Source organism: Mustela putorius, unplaced genomic scaffold (assembly GCF_011764305.1).
Source record: "Mustela putorius furo isolate JIRA1106 unplaced genomic scaffold, ASM1176430v1.1 tig00000135_pilon_pilon_pilon, whole genome shotgun sequence".
In the NCBI taxonomy this organism is placed as follows: Eukaryota; Metazoa; Chordata; class Mammalia; order Carnivora; family Mustelidae; genus Mustela; species Mustela putorius.
The window spans coordinates 2,898,981-2,918,471 of NW_025421292.1; the positions used below are offsets into that span (position 1 = coordinate 2,898,981).

Sequence of the window (19,491 nt, forward strand, 5' to 3'; positions counted from 1 at the left end):
TCGTCTGCAGAACAGCAGGGTAGCCCCCAGTTTTGTTGGGAAGGTTAATGATAGAAAACCAGTGCAAGCATCAAGTATGTATTCGGTACTCAGGACACGGGAGCTGGCTGAACAAATATGAGGAGGCTGAGACATGCTGCCTTCCGGATAGTGGGTGGGAGGTCCCCATCTACCCCAGCACGCAGGACTCCTGACCCCCATTGCTCCTCATCAGTGTGGGGTGCTTCACAGGGAGCATCGCAGAGGTCCATGACTCCCGCCAAGAGAGGGACACCACAAACAAGCCAACCTCTCTTCCACCCTGTTTGCTGCTGCAGAGCCAGGGTCCCACAGCAGGGGCTGAAGAGCCCACCTTCCCTGCGCCCCTGCTGTCCCGTCTCAGAGCCCCCGGGGTTGGCCAAACAGAAGCAGAGGCTCAGGATCCCCTTGCAAGTCCCCTCCAGCTCCAGTCCTGCTCCCTCCTTTGGGCACCTGCCTGGGAGGGGAGGAGATGAGGGTCATTCCAGGGCCTCCTTGGTCTTGATGGCTCACTGCCTCTCTCCCACAGCTTCTACCAATCAACGATCCCTTTCCTTGTAGGCTCAGCCCAATGCCGCCTCCCCCAGGAAGCCTCTTTTGACCACCCCAAGGGCACTGTGACCACAATGACTCTGAGAATTGGTGGCCTCAGAGCTGTGTCATTCACTTGCTGCACAGACACTGCCGTGTTGGTTCTCTAGTATCTTTATTACCCATTCCCAGGAGCACCCCTGGCTTCCCAATGCAGGGGGCAGACGTGTCCCACACCACGCCAAGCATGGTGCAGAATGGGTGGCAGGGAGCACTGGACTACGAGTGGCCTTGGCTAAGTCAATAGCCATTTGGCTGGCTCCGCTCTGGAAATCCGAGGGTCAGAGCCTTCCCCGGGGAGCCATGAATACTGAGGATGGCCTGGATCCTTCTTCCATCCTCCAGAAGACCGAGCATGTGAGCAGTCAGACCCGAGGAGGAAGCACTGCCACCCTGGGGTCCCTTGGGCCCCAGAGAGCTCCCTTAGACCCCTGGGAGCTCTGGGCTGCCGCCTCCCTGACCTTGGACTCCAATGCCAGCAGACTGCCCTCTCCTGCAGCTCCAGCAGAGGCAGGGGCGGGCAGGAGGGAGGGCTAGTGAGGGCGAGTTTCAGGCCTAAGGCCTGGCCTGCCTAAGGCCTGGCCTGGCCCGCAGCCCTCAGATGGGGTGCACAAACTGGTAGACGAGGCGCTGGGAGATGTCCGGCTTCCGGATGATGCCTTTCTTGTAATACTGGCGGATGGAACGGCTCAGCTTGTCGTAGTTCATGGCAGGCCGATTCTTGCGGATGCCCCACAGCCGGGCCACCTGGGCGGAGTCCTCGATTTTGAAGATGCCTGGGGGGGGGGCGTGGCAGGAGGGCAAAAGACTGAAACCAACAGGTCAGACTCAAAAAGCCAAGGGGGCCAGTGTTGACTGGGAGCAAGAGCTAGACTGGGGGACGGGGGACAGGGGCGGTGGGAGCATAAGACCTCTTCCCAAGGTTGCGGTGAGGATCAAAGACATGGGGGTCAAAGACATGCGTCATGGGGACCAATAATTTGGGAAATGCTACCTGGAGTCTCCCACCTCCTGAGTGCAGGGTGTGCCTGCGTCCGTTGTTGGGTTATCAGGGGCCCTGAAGGCCTGGCCCCTGCCAGCCTCTGCTCCTGCTGTGGGGTTGGTACACCTGATCCAAAAGCCCTGCGGGGCTCTGCGTTGTGCCCACGTCTCATCTGTCAAGGTCATCCACACCCCTACCACTGCGCCCGCGCTGGCCGCCTTCTCCAGCAGTTCCCAAGCCTGAAAGACCTCTTTGCCAGTCTCAGACATTTAAGCTAGCACTGCCCTTTCTGGTAGGATCCATTCAGAGGATTTGGAGCTGGGCTGACCTGGGTTTGAGGCCTGGCTCTCCCATATTCTACTGTTAGAAGCTGTCCCCTTAGGGCACCTGGATGACTCAGTGGGTTAAAGCCTCTGCCTTAGGCTCAGGTCATGATCCCAGGGTCCTGGGATGGAGCCCCACATCGGGATCTCTGCTTAGCAGGGAGCCTGCTTCCTCCTCTCTTTCTGCCTGCTTCTCTGCCTACTTGTGATCTCTGTCTGTCAGATAAATAAATAAAATCTTTAAAAAAAAAAAAAAGAAGAAGAAGAAGAAGCTGTCCCCTTTCTCCAGTTGGTGGAGGGGGCTGTAGTGACTACCATTTTTGAGTGGTGACAGAAAGAGCTTACAGTGGAGCGTGAAGGAGCTGCCTGCCCCTTGAGAGGAACTATTACATGGTTTACACCCCAGGTCTCCTGGGAAAAACGCAGGTCAGCATACCCCCTCCAGGAAGCCTTCCCAGATCACCCCACCCTCCCTTGATCTCCTTCCCCTGGAAGTCTATCATGGTCTATCCCTGAAGACCGGCTCACATTAAGTTTCAAATATATACTTCAAATATACAATATATTTCAAAAAATACAACATATTTCAAATATACATTTCAAATAATGCAGGAACTTCTCTCTACCCACCTCTAGCCCCGTTCATCCTTCCCACTCAGCCCAAGTCATTGCCCTCGTGAAGTCCTCCTGGACCACGGCACAGCTGCCCCCACCACCCTGTCACAGCCCTGCCATGCTCTGTAGGTCAGCGCCTTTCACGGCCAGCTTTCCCACAACATTGCAGGTCCCTCAAAGATGGGGTGCAGCCAAATTCTCCCTAGACCATGAGGACACTAATTCTCCATTAATGTTGCCCAGGCAAGTGTGCACAGAGGAAGTATTCAATGAGTGGTTGTTGGATGAATGGACGCAGTCCATTTTCCAGATAAGAAGACTGTGGTCCCAGTACCCCTAGCTACAGATGACAGGATGGGGACTAAAACCCAGATTTCTTGACTCTGAGTGTTTTCCAACACTCTCTCTCTCACACACACACATCTAGTCCTGTCCAATGAAGTAATATGTGGTCTTGAGCGCTTGAAATCTGGCAAATCTGATTGAGATAGGCTATAAGGATAAAATACACATGAGAGTTTGAAGACTTAGAATATCTCATTAATAATTTTATATTAATTATATGTTGAAATTTTAATAATTTATAATAGCAGATTAAATAAAAGTAGTATTAAAATTAAATTCACCTATTAAAAAAGGTTTATGATGGGATTATGGGGAAGTCTAATACGGCCTATGTGGATCGCATGGGGTTTCAAGCTGGACCCCAGCCGTCTCCCCGGTGAAGCTAACCATGTGTTGCAGGCAAAGACTGTGTCCAAGTCCCAGCCTTAGTATGTCCCAGGCACCGTGAGGAGCCGGTGTCCTACACAAAACAGGGCGCGGCCAGGAGACCAGTTCGGACGCGAAAGCACACAGCCCCCCGGGCCAGGCCCGGATTGCCCAGTGTCTGGAGTTCAGGGGCACGGTGGGGGCCATGAGGCCTCTCTGCCCAATCCCCAGCCCTCCACTGTGTCTGGCGCCAGGAGGCCAGCAGCGCCCTTGCCCGCCCCCGCCCCACCCCCGCCCAGGGCCCGGCTCACCCTTCTCCTTGTTGAGCCACCGGATGAAACGGCCATAGCTGTGAGGCTTGAGCAGCAGCTCCTTGAGGAACTGCCACAGGTGGATGGGCTGCCCGGAGCAGGAGGAGTCCACCTCACTGTCGGTCCAGCTGTCCTCGCCGGCAGAGGCTAGGCAGCCGGGTAGAGTGACGGTGAGCAGCAGAGGCCACCTGCTTCAGGGCCAGCCATCCCTCAAGCCCCGCCCCCAGACCCCGGGCCCCCCCCCCTACCCTGAGGGCCCTGGCTCACCACAGTAGTGGATGGTCCCGGGAGAAGTCCTCTCTTTCATCCAGGCCGCTGCAGGGCAGGGAGAGAAGGCTGGAGACCCAGGGCCAGCTCCAAGGGTGGAGGAGGGGGCTTGGGTGGGACTGTGGGGCCATAGCAACCACCCCCTGTGGCCAAGCAAACGGGGTGTGGAGGCAGTGGGCTCCTGCCCCCATCACCACCTGGCTCTTGCTTGGCTAGGACTGCTCCTACACTTGCCTGCCCCTGGGCTAGGGTGGGACACTGGTCTCCGCTGGTCATATGGGTGGGTCCCATGCCCAAGGGCGGGGGCTTTGACTCTCAGCAAGCACTGCCTCTTCCAAAGCTCATAGCTCTGTCCAGGATATCCGGTGGTATGAGAGATGATTTAAACATTAAGGGGATGGCACCCAGCCATTAGAAATAGGGCAGATGTAGAGATGCTGGTGCGGGAACAAAATCCAAGATACATGGAACGCAGAACAGTGCGATTCTTTGGAGCTATTTATGTTACAAAGGGGTGAAAACCTCACATGTGTGTTTGCTCGCTGTGTGCATAGACTCTCCCCAGCAAGGTGCCCAGGAAACTGTGTTTGCCTCTAAGGAGGGGGACTGGGGGTCGGGAGTGAGAGGGAAAATTACTTTTCATAGTATTATTTTTCACTATTGTCTTTTTTAAAAAATTTAATTTATTTGTTTGACAGACAGATTACAAGTAGGCAGAGAGGCAGGCAGAGAGAGAGATTGAGAGAGAGAGAGAGGAGGAAGCAGGCTCCCTGCTGAGCGGGGAGCCCGATGCGGGGCTCGATCCCAGGACCCTGGGACCATGGCCTGAGCCGAAGATAGAGGCTTTAACCCACTGAGCCACCCAGGTGCCCCCACTATTGTCTTTTTAAAGATTTTATTTATTTATTTATTTGGCAAAGAGAGAGGGAGAGAGCACGAGCTGGGGGAGTGGTAGACAGAGCAAGAGGGAGAAGCAGGCTCCCTTCCGAGCAGGGAGCCCGATGTAGGGCTCAATCCCAGGACCCTGGGATGATGACCTGAGCCAAAGGCAGACACTTAACTGATTGAGCAACCCAGGTGCCCCTCACTATGGTCTTTTTAGAAATCATGCACATGTATTATCTCACTACTTGTTTAATGAGAAACAGCACAAAATAAACAAATGAACTTTAAAAAAGAAAGGGACAAAGAGGGGCCTCATAGTACCCACGGTCCCCATCAACTATGCCATCCGTATTCCCAGAATCAAACACCTGCCTTCTAACTTACCCCATGCCCTGCCCTAAGTTCTGTGGGCTTGAGCGGGGCTGGGAGCCGGTCGAGGCTGGAGAGTTCGTCCAGGATCCCTGGAGGCAGTTGCCAGGGGGACTGAGATTTAGAACAGAGCCCAGACTGGGAGCAAGCAGCTGCCGCCCCAGCAGCCAATAAGCCTGGCTAGTGTTCTGGAACGACCGCCCCCACCCCCAGTCCCCCCTACTCCGTGTCCCGGACCTGGAGCTTGGGAGTCGCAGCTCTCCCAGGCTATGTCCCACCTGATTTCCAAATGTCCAGGTGGGCGTGGAGCACGTCGCCACCCAGAGGAGAGCGCTGGCGGAACTGCTCCTCCGACATGGCACACAGCTCCTTGCCCCCCAGCTCCTGGAAGGCCTTGCCCACGGGCGGCAGCCGGTACTGGTGCTCCGTCCACAGGAGCCACTTCTGCACGTTGCCAGGGCTCCAGTCTACGGGGTCTGGGCAAGAGACACTCCCTCAGTTCCACGGGCGGGCGGAGGGCATCACCTACATCTCGTGGGGTGCCCCTGGGAACTGGAAGCAGCTTGGGGCCAGGACCAGAGGCTCCGGGGGTTAGAACAGGCCAGACCAGACAGGCCTGTGGAGGGGGCACCTGAGAAGAGAGGGGAGCAGGAGGGAGCAGCCAGGGCCCTAAAAACAAACTTGGCTCTGGGCAGGGTAGCCTGGGACCTCTGCACCCCCCACCTCACCAGGACCTCAAGTCTTCCCGACCCCTCCAGGCCCTCCAAGGGGCCTTTCAGGAAGCCCCAGTCCTGGAGGGGAGACTGACATTGGTGACATTAAACCAGACACCTGAGTTTGTCTCCCAGCTGCCTCTTGCCTTCCCCAAATCCTTCAAGGGACCAGAAAAACAAACAAACAAACAAACAAACAGCTAGAGAGTAGTCCTACAACCCCAAACTGTGCTGCGTTTTACAGATGAGGAAACTGAGGCACAGAGAGTACTAGCCCCTTGTCCAACACCCAGCAAGGGGCCGGGTACATAGTAGCTGCTCAGTGCGTCTACACTGAATGAATAAATGGCAGGGCATCAAGCCATCGGGGGATAGCTATAGGCCTCAGGGGCCAGGAAGAGAATCACTGGTTAGGTCCTGGACATCCCCCTGGAGAGCTGCTCTGGGCTGAGCCCTGCAGGACTCATGGGGGGAGGCTGGGCTGCTAGGCATGGTCCCAATGGGGCCTCCAAGTGCACACTCTGGTCTAAGCTGTTGCCCCAGCTAGGTGACCTGCAGGCTGGGCTACCCCCACTTAATAAACTCGTTTTCCTTCCCAGGGTCAAAGCAATTTGTTTCTGTCCCCATTGTTGAGAGGGCAGGCCCCTCCTCAGCCCAGTGTGGGAGAGGAGGCACCTTGGGAAAACGTCCAGCAGTGGGGACTGGCAGGGACATTGGGTAACTGGAAGACGACAGGGGTAGGGGAAGAGCTGCCTGGGTTGGGGGCGGGGGTACACCAGCTGGGATGGTCTGGGGGGACGCGCAAGTCCAGGATGACTCTGAGGAGGAAGGGCTGGGCCTGAGGGATGCCTGAAAGCAGCTGAGACCTCAATGCTCAAAGGCCGGGACCTAGCACTCAAGGAGATGGATCAGGTCTGCCCAAAGCTGGAGGGACGGTGCAGGAGCAGGAGGCTGGAGGCCCACAGCATCAGTGCCATAACCACACTTCCCAGCCTGTGACAGGTATACAGGTGCCTGTGTTCCTAGTGCCCCTTCCTCATCAGAGCCTTCATGACGACCGGACCAGGGACACTTATCTCCGTATCTCTGATCCGTTTTCCTTGCTGTAATGTCAGCTTCCTGAAGAAGGGGGCCCTTGTGCAGTGTTCACCACTTAATCCACCCCCCCTCACCGTGCTAGAACAGGGCCTGGCATGTTAAGAAACTACTGTTTATCGAGCATCTACTGTGTGCAAGGTGCCATCCTAGGACCTGGGGATGTAGCCATGAACACAACAAAGGAAAATCCCTGCCCTTAGGGTGTGTACATTTCAGTGGGGGAGACAGACAGCAAATATGGTCAATCAATAAAATACGCAGGGTATCAGTACATGCAACAGGAGAGAGAAAGCAGGGAGGAGGAATCAGGTGGTGTATGGACAGTAAATTCAATAGATGTGTCAGGAAAAGCCTCCTCAAAACAGTGCCATTGAGTCTAGATCTGAAGGAGGCAAGGGTGAGCCAAGTAAGTATTTGGGGGAAGAGCGTTTTAGATTGAGAGACCAGAAGATGCAAAGGTCCTGAGGTATGAGTGTCGTGGGAGCAGTGAAGAGCCGGTGTGGCTGGAGCCGAGTAAATGAGGAGAACGTGGAGAGGAGTCCAGGAGGAGGTGGTGGGCCGGATGGTGTAGAGCTCAGGTTCACTGCCCCCGGTAGTTGGGGCATAGAGAGGGTCAGAACCTCCCCCAGGCACCCAGCTGCTATAGGCTATGGGCCACCCGTAGGTACAGAATCACCAGCACCACTGGGGCTGCTGAGGCTGGGCGGGGGGAGGTGGTGGTGGCCAGAGCGCCGCAGACAGTACCCTTGCCAAACTCCCCACCCTCGTGACCTCCGCCCAGCTTGTGCCCAACCTCCCAGAGGCGGCCCCGCGGGAGGCCTCACCGGCAGCAATGTTGAGCAGCTTGCAGGCAGTCTCGATGTCCTTGAGCACCTCACCCACCACCATGGACTGCACCTGCTCCAGGGAGTGCTCCTCCAGCGTCAGCCCCCCTGGTGCCAAGTCCAGGCTGCCCCCAGCAGCTTGGCTGTCGATGACTGGGCACTGCTCGGGCTCCTCGGACGGCTCCTCCCGCGCGCTGGCCCCGGGACCCTTGGCGGCCCAGCCGCTGTCCTCAGAGTACAGCATGTCAAAGTAGGAGAGGTAGAAGGCGGACAGGCCCTGCTCAGGTGTGGCCGGCGGGCTGGGGCTCCAGTCCCGTCTCTCGGGCCCCGCCACCTCTGCGGCCGCCTTTTCCAGGCCTGTCCGCAGCACAGTGTCGGGGGGCAGCAGGAGGCGGCTGGGGGACACGCTGCTCAGGCCGGGACTGGCGCTGCCCATGCCGCTGTCGCTTGGGCCGGTGGCTGTGTCTGCGGAAAGAAGAGAGGATGGGGAATCAGGTTCTGGCTGCTTCCCCATCCCCCCTGGGGGCCACTAAGCTGGTTACGGGGATGAGGGGCTCAGTGGGCAGTGGCTGGGCCTGGGAGAGAGCTGGGGCTTCCGGGTCACTGGGCAGTTAGGACAGGGCTGGGCAGATAGGCTTCTGGCTGAGAAAGACAGTGAGGTATAAACGCACAGCTCCCTCACTCCCCAAGGGAACCAGGGTGGCTGAAAGCAGATCTTTACCCACGTGGCACTCTTAAAACAACCTTCTGAGGTTCTTGACCTCACTGAAGCCTCACCATTGAAGGCATGAGTGGCTCCATTTGGTAGGTGAGCAAACTGAGGCCTGGACAAGGAGTCTTTAATGTCTGGGCCTCTGTCCCTGGACCAGCCCATGCCCAGAGCCCAGTCCACTGCCTTGGAGAGAAAGTTCCTTCTAAGATCTAACCTCAATCTTTCCTGCTATAGCAGAGCTTGTTTTCTTTTATCCTTCCCTTAAGGAGGGTGGGGAAGGGAGAAAGTCACCATCACCTTCACCTCTAGGTGAAGGAAGGAAGAAAGGAGCAAGTGAGGGGTGTGATGGGGTAGAATCCCCTCACAAGTCAGGGAGGAAAAACCCCTCCTTCCCCTCCCACAGGGCCATCTGGGGGGTGTGGATAAATTTCCAGCTGAACACCACTGAGATTGGGACCAAACACCCCCACACCCACTCAGGACTGGGTTTCTGGTCCCCATCCCACCTCACTCTCCCCAGAGATGCTGCCCCAGCCCCTCCTAGCTCCCAAGGCTCTCTCATTTGCTCTTGCCCAGCACAGAGGTAGGGGTCGTGGGGAGGGGGTTTGCTGGTGTGGGAACAGAGCAGTGGGGGTGGGGAGGATGGACGAGATCAGGGGCTGGTGAGAAGACCCATGCTATGGTTCCCCAGTGAGGAAGGCCCCCAGCGACTCACACATTGCTTCCTTCTACTGCCCCAAGGCCCCCCAGGGGTGTACCCCTGGTCTCAACACACAGCTAGAGGCTTCTTTTCCCATCAGTCATGCAGTCTGCTTTGCCTCTAGGCCCTTTGTCTCTGAACCCCATATTGGAGCTGGCAGCTTGGGGAAGTCAGATGTACATACACCAAGACAGCCAGGTTTCTGGGCTGTTCCTGTGATCTGTGCGCCCGGGACTCAAGAATAAGTCCCTGTGGAAGATTATCAACATATATGTGCCCTCAGTAAAATCAGCACGGACAAAAGGAACAGAAAAACACACTAAGGCCAAATTAACGTGTGTTCGTGTTCGGAAAGCAGTGTTTCTCACAGTGGGGTGCCTGGACCAGCAGCGAGAGCACCCCCTGGGAACTTGGCAAAAATGCAGATTCTCAGGCTTGCTCCAGAGCTGAATCAGAAGCTGGGGGAAGCCCAGCAGTGCATTTCAACAGGCCTTGGGGGGTGATTCTATATTTGTTCACATTTGAGAATTGCTGCTTTAAAGACCTCTGGCCAGTAAGAGGGAGAGGCTTTAATCAAAGGACTGGTAAGCTCTCCTGGAGGCATTTCTTGTGCCATGCTGGGACTGGGAGGAAGTCTCCCGGCCCATCGTGAGTCACACTGTGGGATTGACCTGCTTAGCCTTGGTGTTCATTTGCCCTAAAGAGCCCAGTTGGGAAACACTTCTGGCATCTCTAGGGCTGCTGTTAGCCCATTCCACACCTTCAAATATCTCAGCACAGGGTGACCTTTCTCTCTGGATAGCAGTTGGGTGACTGGAGCCCAAGTGGGATTTCAACTCCCTCTTCTCCCCTCCCTTGTGCAGTGCCCAACCTTCCCAACTGTACATGGCAGCCGTGTAGTTTCCTGTGGCAGAGAGAGTGCCAGCAAGAGAGAAGGGTGTTTCCTTTGATTTTGACTCTCCCTTTCAAGGGTTCCTTTAAGTGACAAGGAAGGAAAGGTCAGGGTGGGGTGGGGTGAGCAGGGAAGGAGGGGGACTGGGGTTGCGGGGGACAGAGGGCAGGCCTGGAATCATTTCAAGGCCTTCTGTGCAAACACACATGTGTGCTGTGGGCCCAACATTATTTATCTAGGCAGCGCCCACAGCCCGCTCTGCTCCTGGGTCCCCAACCCGGCCTGCGCCCACGCCCTACCCCCTAGGAGGCCCCACCCCTGGAGAGCCCCTCTCAGACCCCCACCCCTCCCTCATCACCCCTACCTGCCTCCCGCCCCATCCACGTCCCCAGAGCTCCCATGCCTGCCACGTTAGGACAGTCTCTGCCAGCACCCTGGGCCATATGCCAGGAAGACGGGAGCTTTTCCAAGAAGCAGGAGAACACGCTTCTCTCATGGCCCTCCTGTTTGCTTGGCTGCAGCCACAGGTAGGATGGGAGGCAGCTGCTGGGTTTCGGGGCACCATGGCCTGAGGGGTCAGTGAGGATGAATGGGCAGGGCGGGTGGCAGCATTCACTCAGTAAGGACATGATGACATGGCCCTGACATGTTGAGTGAGTGCCCTTGTATCCATCCCTCCCTGGAGAGAGGCAGCCTGGGCCCTATTCTCATTCCTAGTCTGTGGATAGGAAAGTGAAGGTGCACAGACCTAAGGGATTTGCATCCAGGTCTCGGGACTCCCGGCCCAGGGCTCCTTCATGGCAGAGAATTCCCACTTCCTCCCCACCCCACATTCCAGCTCCCCCCTCACCTTTCACCTGCTCCCAACCAAGGCTTGGTCCCAGCTCCCAACACCTCCCTGGTGAAAAATAAGTTGAAAATTAACCATGTGGTGGGAGGAAAGATCTGCCTGTCCACAACTGGGGAGGTGGTGGGAAAAGCTCTGACCCCAGCAGCCCAGATCTGGGGGGACCTTGGTTTTTTGGTCAGGGAGCTGGGGGTTTGGGTGCCCAGCCTACCACACTCTCTCCTCCAGGCTCCGGGGCCAGACTCAGGAGGGCACCGCCTATGCCCTGAGTACTCATGCCCATTATCCCCTTCACTGCCCATAGCCCTGAGGGACAAGGGCTCGAGAGCCCCAGGTTATAGATGAGGACAGTGAGGCTCAGAGATCTTGGGCAGCTTGCTTGAAGTCCCCAGCTGGCCCCATGCAGGCTCTGCTCATTGTGCCACATTCCTTCTGAGGGTTTTGCTCTGGCTGGTCCATTTTCCCAGAGTCCTGCCCTCTTTCTGATTGGGTCACTTGATCTTCCATTCCTACCTCCCCTTGGCTCAATCCACCCCACTGTCAAGCTCATTTTCCTTCAACGTTCCTCACTGGGCACCCCTGTGCTCAAGAAACTTCCATGGCTCCCCTGGCCAGCCTTGCACCATTCTAGTGACAGGTACCTACCTCTGAGCCAACCTCCTACCCAGTCCAGATTATCAGAGTTGGAAGGGACCATACATTATGTGACCGTTTTGTAGATCACATATGGGGAAGGGATACTTCTGTTGGTAAGAGGCAGGGTCTGGACCAGAACCAGGGATTGATCAACATGGTGACCATATCCAGGTTCTAATGACAATGACATTTCTCCCCTGGTTCCCTCTCTCCTGTACTGTGGGCACAACATGGCTATTTTCTCTTGTGCTGCCATCCCCCTGCCCAAAATGCCCCTTCCCTCTCATCACAACTCAGCGCAAAGCCCTCCTCTCCCAGGAAGCCCCCCGCAACAGGTTCCTCCTCTGACTTCCCAGCTCTCCCCAACTGCACCATGCAATTCAGCCATGATTATGTTCTCAGGTGATTATTCACCCAAGAAGACACGCACACATGTGCATTGGGAAAAACGACACTCAGAGAGTGGCAAGGACGTGCCCACCATCACAGCAGAGCTAGGACCAAATTGGGGGCCTGCTGACCCTCAGGGTATGGCTCCATAGGACTAGGGCCCTGGGACAAACCCTGTGTTTGATCCACATCCTTAGGACGGCAGGCCCGGCCCTCCTACCAGCCTCTGCCAGGCCCGAGGTAATGTCCGTCTCCTGAGTGATGCCTTCAGCTCCCAAACCTCGAGCTGATCTTTTCTGGATTAAACCACATGTCTGGATTAAGGCTCAGCATGTCCTGGCTCCCTTCTGCCCCAGAGGCTCTGGCTCAGACTCCAGACAAAGAAAGTTTGGTAACAGCTGGTGGAGGCTGAGGCCCAGATTCAGGGGGCAGTGGCCAGAGGGATTAGCCCCTTCTCTCAGCACTTCCCACTCCCTCAGGAAGACAGATCAAGGAGAGAGGCCAGAGGGACCCAGAGTTAGAGATTTGTAGCAGCTGTCTCCTGCCACTGTCCGGTCCGTGGTTTGCGTCTCCTCTGCCCGAGACCGTCTCCCACACCCTGCTCCATCCAGGCTCCTAGATCTCACCCCGGCTAGGGACTGTGGGTGGGACAAATGTTCTTGAACCCCTACCTCAATCCTGAGACCCGACTTCTGGCTACCCAGAGCCCAGGACCCTGGCTGCAGAGCCCAGTGAGGGAGCATCAAGGAGAGTGGGAGGGGCAGGGGGGTGACCAGTGCCTGCCACTGAGCTGAGGTGGCCTTTCTCTACCGGGGGTGGGGGGCAGACCCACTCAGGCTTCCTCACTGCGGCCCACTGTCCTGACCGTCAGTCCCTCTCTCCTTCCAGGCAAGGGCCTCCTTTAACGGGAGAGCCAGGGGACTCTGGGGGATGTGACTAGGGCCTGGCCAGAAGCTGTGCAGAGTGGGCCGGGGCACGCAGACCAGCCCCCCAGTTGGCTGGTCAGCACCTTGGAGAGAAGCCGGGACTGCCCAGGGCTCAGGGAGCCCGCAGCCAGTGCCCACAACTGGCCTGAGCAACGTGATTGGATTCTCTGAACCTTCGCTGAGTCTGGACCCAGCCTCTCCCCTCTACCTTCTCACTCTTCTGCTCCTCCTCCTATCCCTCACACTCCTCCCTCCACAGAACCCCATCTCCCTTGCCCTTTGAGATTACTCTCCAAACAAGTTGGGCCCAAGAAAGGAACCCAACCTCCTCCTTACTGGCCACCCCACTGTTCAGAGTCCTCCCTCTCGGCATGGGACAGGCTTCCTTCCTACCCAGGAAGGCGTCCCAGGCTTGCCATCTTCGGGCAGCCCCAGCTTTCCTCCAGCACACCATTGTGCCCCTCCGCACGCACCTGCTGCCCCTGGGGTCTCCAATGGTAGGAAGAAGGGAGGTGGGTCCCTGGGGGCGGCCGCGGGGAGAGCTTGCCTATCTTGGGCTGGGCGTGAAAGCAGGGGAGGCAGGTTTCTTCTAGGCTTCCTGGCTTTCTCCCACCTCCTCAGATCCCAGACTCGTGCAAGCCACAGGCCTCACTATCCCAGGAGCCCTCCTTTCTGGAAGGCTGAGGAGCCAGTCAGTGGGCCCAGGAGGTGTGTGTGGAGAATTGGGGTTGGGGGTGAGGCTCCAGGAATCAGGGACCACTGGTATCCAGACACACAGCCTCACTGATATCGCTTGTGACCCTTTCTGAGACCCTTTCTGTGACCCTTTCTAAGTAAGCTGCTTTGTGGGGCTCTCACAGCCACACTGTGGGGCAGTCACTATCTCTCCCACCTGACAGACATGGGCGCCGTGGTGACTGAGCACTTCTCTCTTTGCACTTGGTGCTGGGACTTGGCAGCTCCCAGCCCCGAGGGTCTCCCCAATTGCCCACACCTGTCACTTCTGCTGAGGCCACCCGCTGACCCAGTCCCTTAGAAAGCAGCTCTGGGTGGCATGGAGGGCTGCAGCCTGGAGGGGCAGGAACCCAGCTCAGCCCCAAGCTCTCCCCTGCATTTGAGTTTGCTCCTAAGGGGGAGGGGGTGTGGCCTCAGCATCTGGAGATGCGGTCCCATCAGGCTCTGTTCATGCTGTGTGTGAGTCCCTGGGCAGTGCCTGGGGCCCTCTTCAGTTCTCCGAAGCAGGGGAGTCATCGTTCAGGGCTTTTCTAACCCAGATACTGTCCAGATTCTATGATCCTATGCCTGGATCTTGCCCCTCGGCTCGGCTTGGCTTGGAAGGAAGATGTGGAGAAACAGAGGTGGCCCCCCATTCGTGGCAGACATTTGGGCAGAATAAGGGTATGGCTGTGCCCCCCACACACATCCTCCCTCCTCTGAGAGACTCAGCCCCGCCTTCCGATCAGGCTGTCTCACAGATCACCGGCCAGGTGGGGTCTCACCCTAGTAGCATCCCCTGCCCACTTCACGCAGCCACCCGAGACCCCAGCCCAGACAAGTCCAGGGCTTGGAGTCACCGATGCTGGGGTGGTCGGTCAGGCCACAGCCCCAGTTTCCAGCCAGGTCAAGTTCAAATCTTGCTTGACTTTCAGGGCTTTACAGAAACTGCAAATCACTTCTCCATTCAACCCCTCATCGAGCACATGCCTGGTATAAATAAAGTTCATGTCCCAGCACCCCTTCAAGCTCCTTTGCCCTCACTCAGGGTCCCCAAGCTCCTGCCTCGGCTGGGCAGCCCTAGCCAGCTGGGTCGCCGGAGGTGTGAGAACACAGGGTTGCACCCGGCTTCTGCCATGGCACTGTGGTTCATCCTCGCAGCCTCCTTGGTGACACGGGGACTCAAAGACGACTGTGTCTCTGGGGTTTGGCAGGACAGACTTTGTAATCTCCCAGAGGTGTGTGAACACATTTGTTCCCCTCCTCTCTCATCTCATGTGCCTCGGCAGCTGCCCCCAGGCCAGGCACAGCACTGGAAAGGCAGCTTTCGGGTTGGGAAATCCATAAAATCTTGACAGGGTTGAGGGAGAAAATGTGCCTTCAGCCCTAATCACAGGGCCAGGGAGCACACCTTGGGCCTTGGAAGGCGGGGTTCAGGACAAAGGGAAAGCACTCCAACATTGCAGAAAACAATCAAAGTCCAGAATGAGCTGCTGAGAGGTTAAGAACAGACATTGCTTCAAAAAGAGGTGTAAGGGCGCCTGGGTGGCTCAGTTGGTTAAGTGTCTGCCTTTGGCTTGGGTCATGATCCTGGAGTCCCAGGATGGAGTCCTGCATCAGGATCCCTGCTCAGCAGGGAGTCTGCTTCTCCCTTTGACCCTCCCCCCATCATGCTCTCTCTCTCTCAAGTAAATAAATAAAAATCTTAAAAAATAAGAAGGGGGTTTAAATGGGTGGGTAATTAGGGGGTTATTGGGGCCCACCCCCATCTGTGGGTGTCAGCAGGGACACATTGTCCTCCTGTCCTAGAGCCTGAGAAGGGGATGTTGGAGTCCAAGGTGGGAAGATCTTGCTGCCCAAGAGCAGAGAGACTCAGGGCCCCACCCATGTCACTAGTCGCAGGTGCTGAGACCCTAAATGGGCAGTCACCTCCAGTCCCCTCTCCTGAACTCCAGAGCTGGAGGGAGAAGGCAGGGCTCCCCAGTTCTGGTGGCAGCAGAGAGACCTCACTGTCCCTCGCTAAGGTCCTGGGTAGGCTCTGGTCTGTCTGGTTCCCAGCAGTCACGCTTAGGTCCCTGGCAGGGGAGGAGAGGTCAGGAGGGATAAGGAGACTCACCCCCCCACCCCCCGCCCCGGCCCGTCTGGAGGCCCCACCCAACTGCTGAAAGGTGGGAGAGGAGAATCTGGCAGGGGGCACCTCCTGAGCAGGGAGCATGCAAACGAGGCAAGGGAAGGAGCCCAGCATTAAATGTCAGGAAGAGCCCAGGGCAACTGGGCTTGTGCAAAGTTTGCTTTGGGAAGAGTTGTTCTACCTGACAGGCTGCTCACTTGGCTGGGGGTACAGGGTGGGGCGAAGAACGGGATGGGGACAGTGGGGGCAGGGTGAGGGTCCCAGATCAGTTTTGAACCCCGTCTCCTTGCTCAGGGACTGGTGTAAGTGACTTGGCTTCCTTGGAGACTCAGTGACCCTGCCTATTAAATGGGCTGTCAAGAGCTTGCTTTAAGAGGTTATGAAGATTAAGGGCAAAGTGGATGAAAATTCCTTGTGAACTGAGATGGGCTGAACATTCAGGAAGGGGGCACCTGAAAGCAGGTGAGGGGATGGGGCGGGAAGAGTGGGGAGGGAAAGGTAGTGGGGTGAGGAATGAGGGGAACAAATGGAGAAGGTGATGGCAGGTGGAGTCTGGGGAAGAGTGGAGGTTGGCCAGAAAGGGCAGCCCTCTGGGCCTTACCTGAGGTCATCCTGCTCTCTAGCCCAGTCCAGGGCAGCTGTGGGCCTCACTCATCCTTCCCTGGCCTCTAGGAGGAGCCAGAGCCAGGAGACAGTCTAGGGGACAAGGCTGGGAAAATACCCGTCTTAGAGCGCTGGCAAATCCAGCAGGCTGTCCTGCCTCCACCAACTCCTACACAGCCTGCAAAACCCTTGTCTAAACTTCTCATTACAGCTACAAGTACGGGGAGGAGAAATGACTGGCCCAAGGTCATCCATGGTGGGCCTTAAACCCATCCCTTCTTGCCCCCTCCACCAGAGTGTCTTTTTTCCTAGATCCGTCTGAAATGATATCCCCAGGTTACACTCAAGCTGCACCATGTCATTTAAGCACAAAATGTGGATCGAACTCTTTCAGGGCTGTAACTTTACATCTGCAACGTCCTCAGCGGTAAAAAGTGGCTTCTCCTATTTTGTTCTTCTTTCTTTTTTTTTTTTTTTTTTTTTTAAGATTTTATTTATTTGAGAGAGAGAGAACACGAGCAGGGGGAGGAGCAGAGGGAGAAGCAGACTCCCCGCTGAGCAGGGAAGTCTGATGCTGGGCTTTATTGAAGGACATCAGGATCATGACTTGAGCTGAAGGCAGATGCTTAACCACTGAGCCACCCAGGCATCCCTTCCTGGTTTTTTTCTACTTATTGCCAGCATCGAAATTTCAAATCATCAGTTGAGCACCTACTGAGTACCTACCCTATCCCCGCAGGCTTGATGGACAGAGGAGCTCCATCTCATTCAGAGAGGCTTTGTGGCAATCAAAATGCCACAAAGTGGCATCACACTGTATATTTTATATAATTACATATATTTATATAATTATATCTTATCACACATTATCATTACAATCAGTATTTTCTAACAGGTAAGTCACTGTACACAAGTCTAGCAGGGACTGAGTTCTCACCTCTGGGTAACCCCCATGATGCCTGGAGCAGAGGAAATGACTGTCATTTCTCAAAGGAGAGGGTGGCTTCTACGTCCCTCCCCCACCCCGCCCCCCTGCCCCTGAGCATCTCCTCCACACTTCAACCACTTCAAGTGGGCACTGAGGTTGTCTTTCTCCCCACATTTCTGTGAGTCGGGGGTGATGAGACCCTGCGCCAGGAGTCCTTGGCTCCGGTGCCACCCCCAGCTGGGCTGGGCCGTCTCCTGCCCATCCCATCCGCCAGCTGAGGCCAGGGGCAGCCTGATGCCTGTTTGCTTTGTTACTCAGCAGAGCAGCTGGTACTGGGGAGATGCGGCTTTATTGGGGGTTGCTGTGAAGCTGTTTATTGGGGAGGTGGGGGCAGGAAATGAGGCCTGGTCCCAGCCTTGGCCAAGGAAAAGGAGAAAGGCCATTGCTGTCATACAGGGGACAGGCCCCTTGGGACCTGTGGCCTGGGTATGGGCTGCTAGGTGGGTGAGGAGATCCAGGGCTTGCTCAGTGGCCCTGCCCACTCCCCAACACACACCCCCAGATAGATGCCTGTGCACGTGTTAGCGCACACCCCCACCAACACACACCCCTTGTCCAGCGTCAGGGGAGCCCCCAAACATCCAGACCCTTCAGCCTTCCACCCTGTCATCACCACCAGCGCCGCCCTCTCTCCCCACAAGATACATCTGGTGAATCTGACAAAGGAGCATCTTCAAGGGCATCCCATTTCTTTCCTAGTGCACCCAGACTGGGGCTCCCAGGCCGTTAGCTCCCCTGGGTGCTTGAACCTGGGTGCTTTGCCTGGAAGCCCAGACCACCAGGGTCCTAGACCCATCACATCATTGCCCTGCCCCAACCCCTGGGCTCTGGGCCTGGCCCCCCTGCTCCAACTTAGAGCCTAGCCCGGAGTCTCGGGGCTTCAGCAAGCCCCTGCCCACTATGGCCAGGCCCCTGGTAGACCCTTCCCCTCGCAGAGCAGCAGCGGCCGGCAGAGCAGAAAGGTTGCCTGTGTTTTACTAGCCAAGCAGAACTGGCCATGTCGTGGGGGCCGAGGCTCTGCCCCTGGAGAACGGCTTCCCTTCCGGCTGTTCAGACTGGGCTCAAGGTATGGCCTTGGGGGCTCCCACGGGCTCATGGGTCCACCCAGGGAGGCAGATGGACTGCCTGTGCAGGGGCTGGGGCTTCTGAGGGTGAAGGACCTGGATTACAGGACCAACAATCCCCAGGGATCACTTCTGAGCTCGCAGTCCATGCCAAGTCCTGCCCCCTGTCACCCACCTCTCCACAGCTGGGAGGGACCAGCCCCCACACCCAGGCGCTCTGGGTTCCCATCAGACTCACCTGTTAGCTGCTTCGTGCCCGGGGAGTCGTCCGCGGCAGCACCCACCTCGGGGGGCCAGGAGAAGGTGTCGGTAGTGCGGGCCACTGCTGGGTCTCAGCCAGGCATCTGGGGGAACCAGTGGGGCCAAAGACCAGAGAGGCTGGGGGCAGAGGTGGATACTTGGGTGGGCTGCTGGGGGCCTGGCTCCCTCTGAGATCTTGGGGCCCTGTGCCCCGTAGGGAGTCCTCTGCCCCCAGCCCAGGACCACCTGTTGGCACGGTGGCAAGACCTAGCCCAAGGGGCTTACATGGAGGCTGTGGTGGGCTCAGGGGGCCAGGTCTGCAGGGCGGTGTGGACACGAACACAGTGCAGGAATGTGCTGGGAGGAAGTCAAGCAGCCGTGAGATGAAGAGTTGGCCAGGCCTGATTTCCCATTATAAGTAATCCTTCCTTATTTACCTGAACAAATACGCTCCCTGCTTACCTCAGACCACAGGCGGGCTCCTGGTTAACCCTTGCAGGCCTCCCTTTTCTCAATGGGGGATCCACCTGCTGGCAGCTAGAAAACCCATTCATTCATTCATTCATTCACTCATTCATTTATTCATTCACTTACTCACCCATGTTTGTTAGCTGATGCATAGCTACCAAGTTTACACGCCAAGTATGTGCAAGGCACAGAGGATACATCTAGAGGGACATGGGACGGGACACTAGAAGGGAGGAGCCACGACTAGGGAACAGACGAGCCAGCTCAGTGGAAAGTCAGAGCCACCATCAGTGGAGGGCTGTGGAAGCACCCAGCAAGGCAAGTCAGAGAGGGCTTCTTGGAGGAGGTACTGTCTGGGATGGAGGGAACTTCAGAGAACCCTGTGGAAAAGGACTGAGGGGCCCTTGCTCTCTGTGATGGGTGCAGGCCCATGATGCCCTGGTGCTCAGGAAGGATTGGTAGCTCACTCTCCC

The 19,491-nt window shown here is 56.8% G+C and overlaps 1 protein-coding gene across 5 annotated transcripts; it reads right to left on the reverse strand.

The window, feature by feature from the left end:
* Positions 1 to 707: 707 nt before the first annotated feature.
* On the reverse strand, positions 708 to 18,954 carry SPDEF (SAM pointed domain containing ETS transcription factor). Of its 5 annotated transcripts, XM_045074727.1 has the most exons (8): positions 18,836 to 18,948; positions 18,549 to 18,654; positions 10,862 to 10,909; positions 7,708 to 8,172; positions 5,351 to 5,548; positions 3,819 to 3,866; positions 3,552 to 3,698; positions 708 to 1,385 (listed from the first exon to the last, which is right to left on the reverse strand). In XM_045074727.1, the coding sequence occupies exons 4-8, from the start codon at positions 8,141 to 8,143 to the stop codon at positions 1,207 to 1,209; spliced, it is 1,008 nt and encodes a 335-aa protein (XP_044930662.1). In that variant the 5' UTR covers positions 8,144 to 8,172; positions 10,862 to 10,909; positions 18,549 to 18,654; positions 18,836 to 18,948; the 3' UTR covers positions 708 to 1,206. The 5 variants fall into 5 exon arrangements, with proteins under 5 accessions (XP_044930662.1, XP_012900333.1, XP_012900334.1 ...); XM_013044879.2 differs by lacking the exon at positions 10,862 to 10,909 and having other exon boundaries at positions 18,549 to 18,688; positions 18,836 to 18,954; XM_013044880.1 differs by lacking the exon at positions 10,862 to 10,909.
* Between the last annotated feature and the right edge of the window lie 537 nt (positions 18,955 to 19,491).

Coding starts and splice junctions, on each gene's coding strand:
- SPDEF (XM_013044879.2), bottom strand. CDS start 8,143: ATGGGCAGCGCCAGTCCCGGCCTGAGCAGCGTGTCCCCCAGCCGCCTC. Junction 3,867..5,350: donor CCTGGACATTTGGAAATCAG/GTGGGACATAGC, acceptor CCTGCCCTGCAG/CGGCCTGGATGAAAGAGAGG. Junction 3,699..3,818: donor CGGGACCATCCACTACTGTG/GTGAGCCAGGGC, acceptor CCGGCTGCCTAG/CCTCTGCCGGCGAGGACAGC.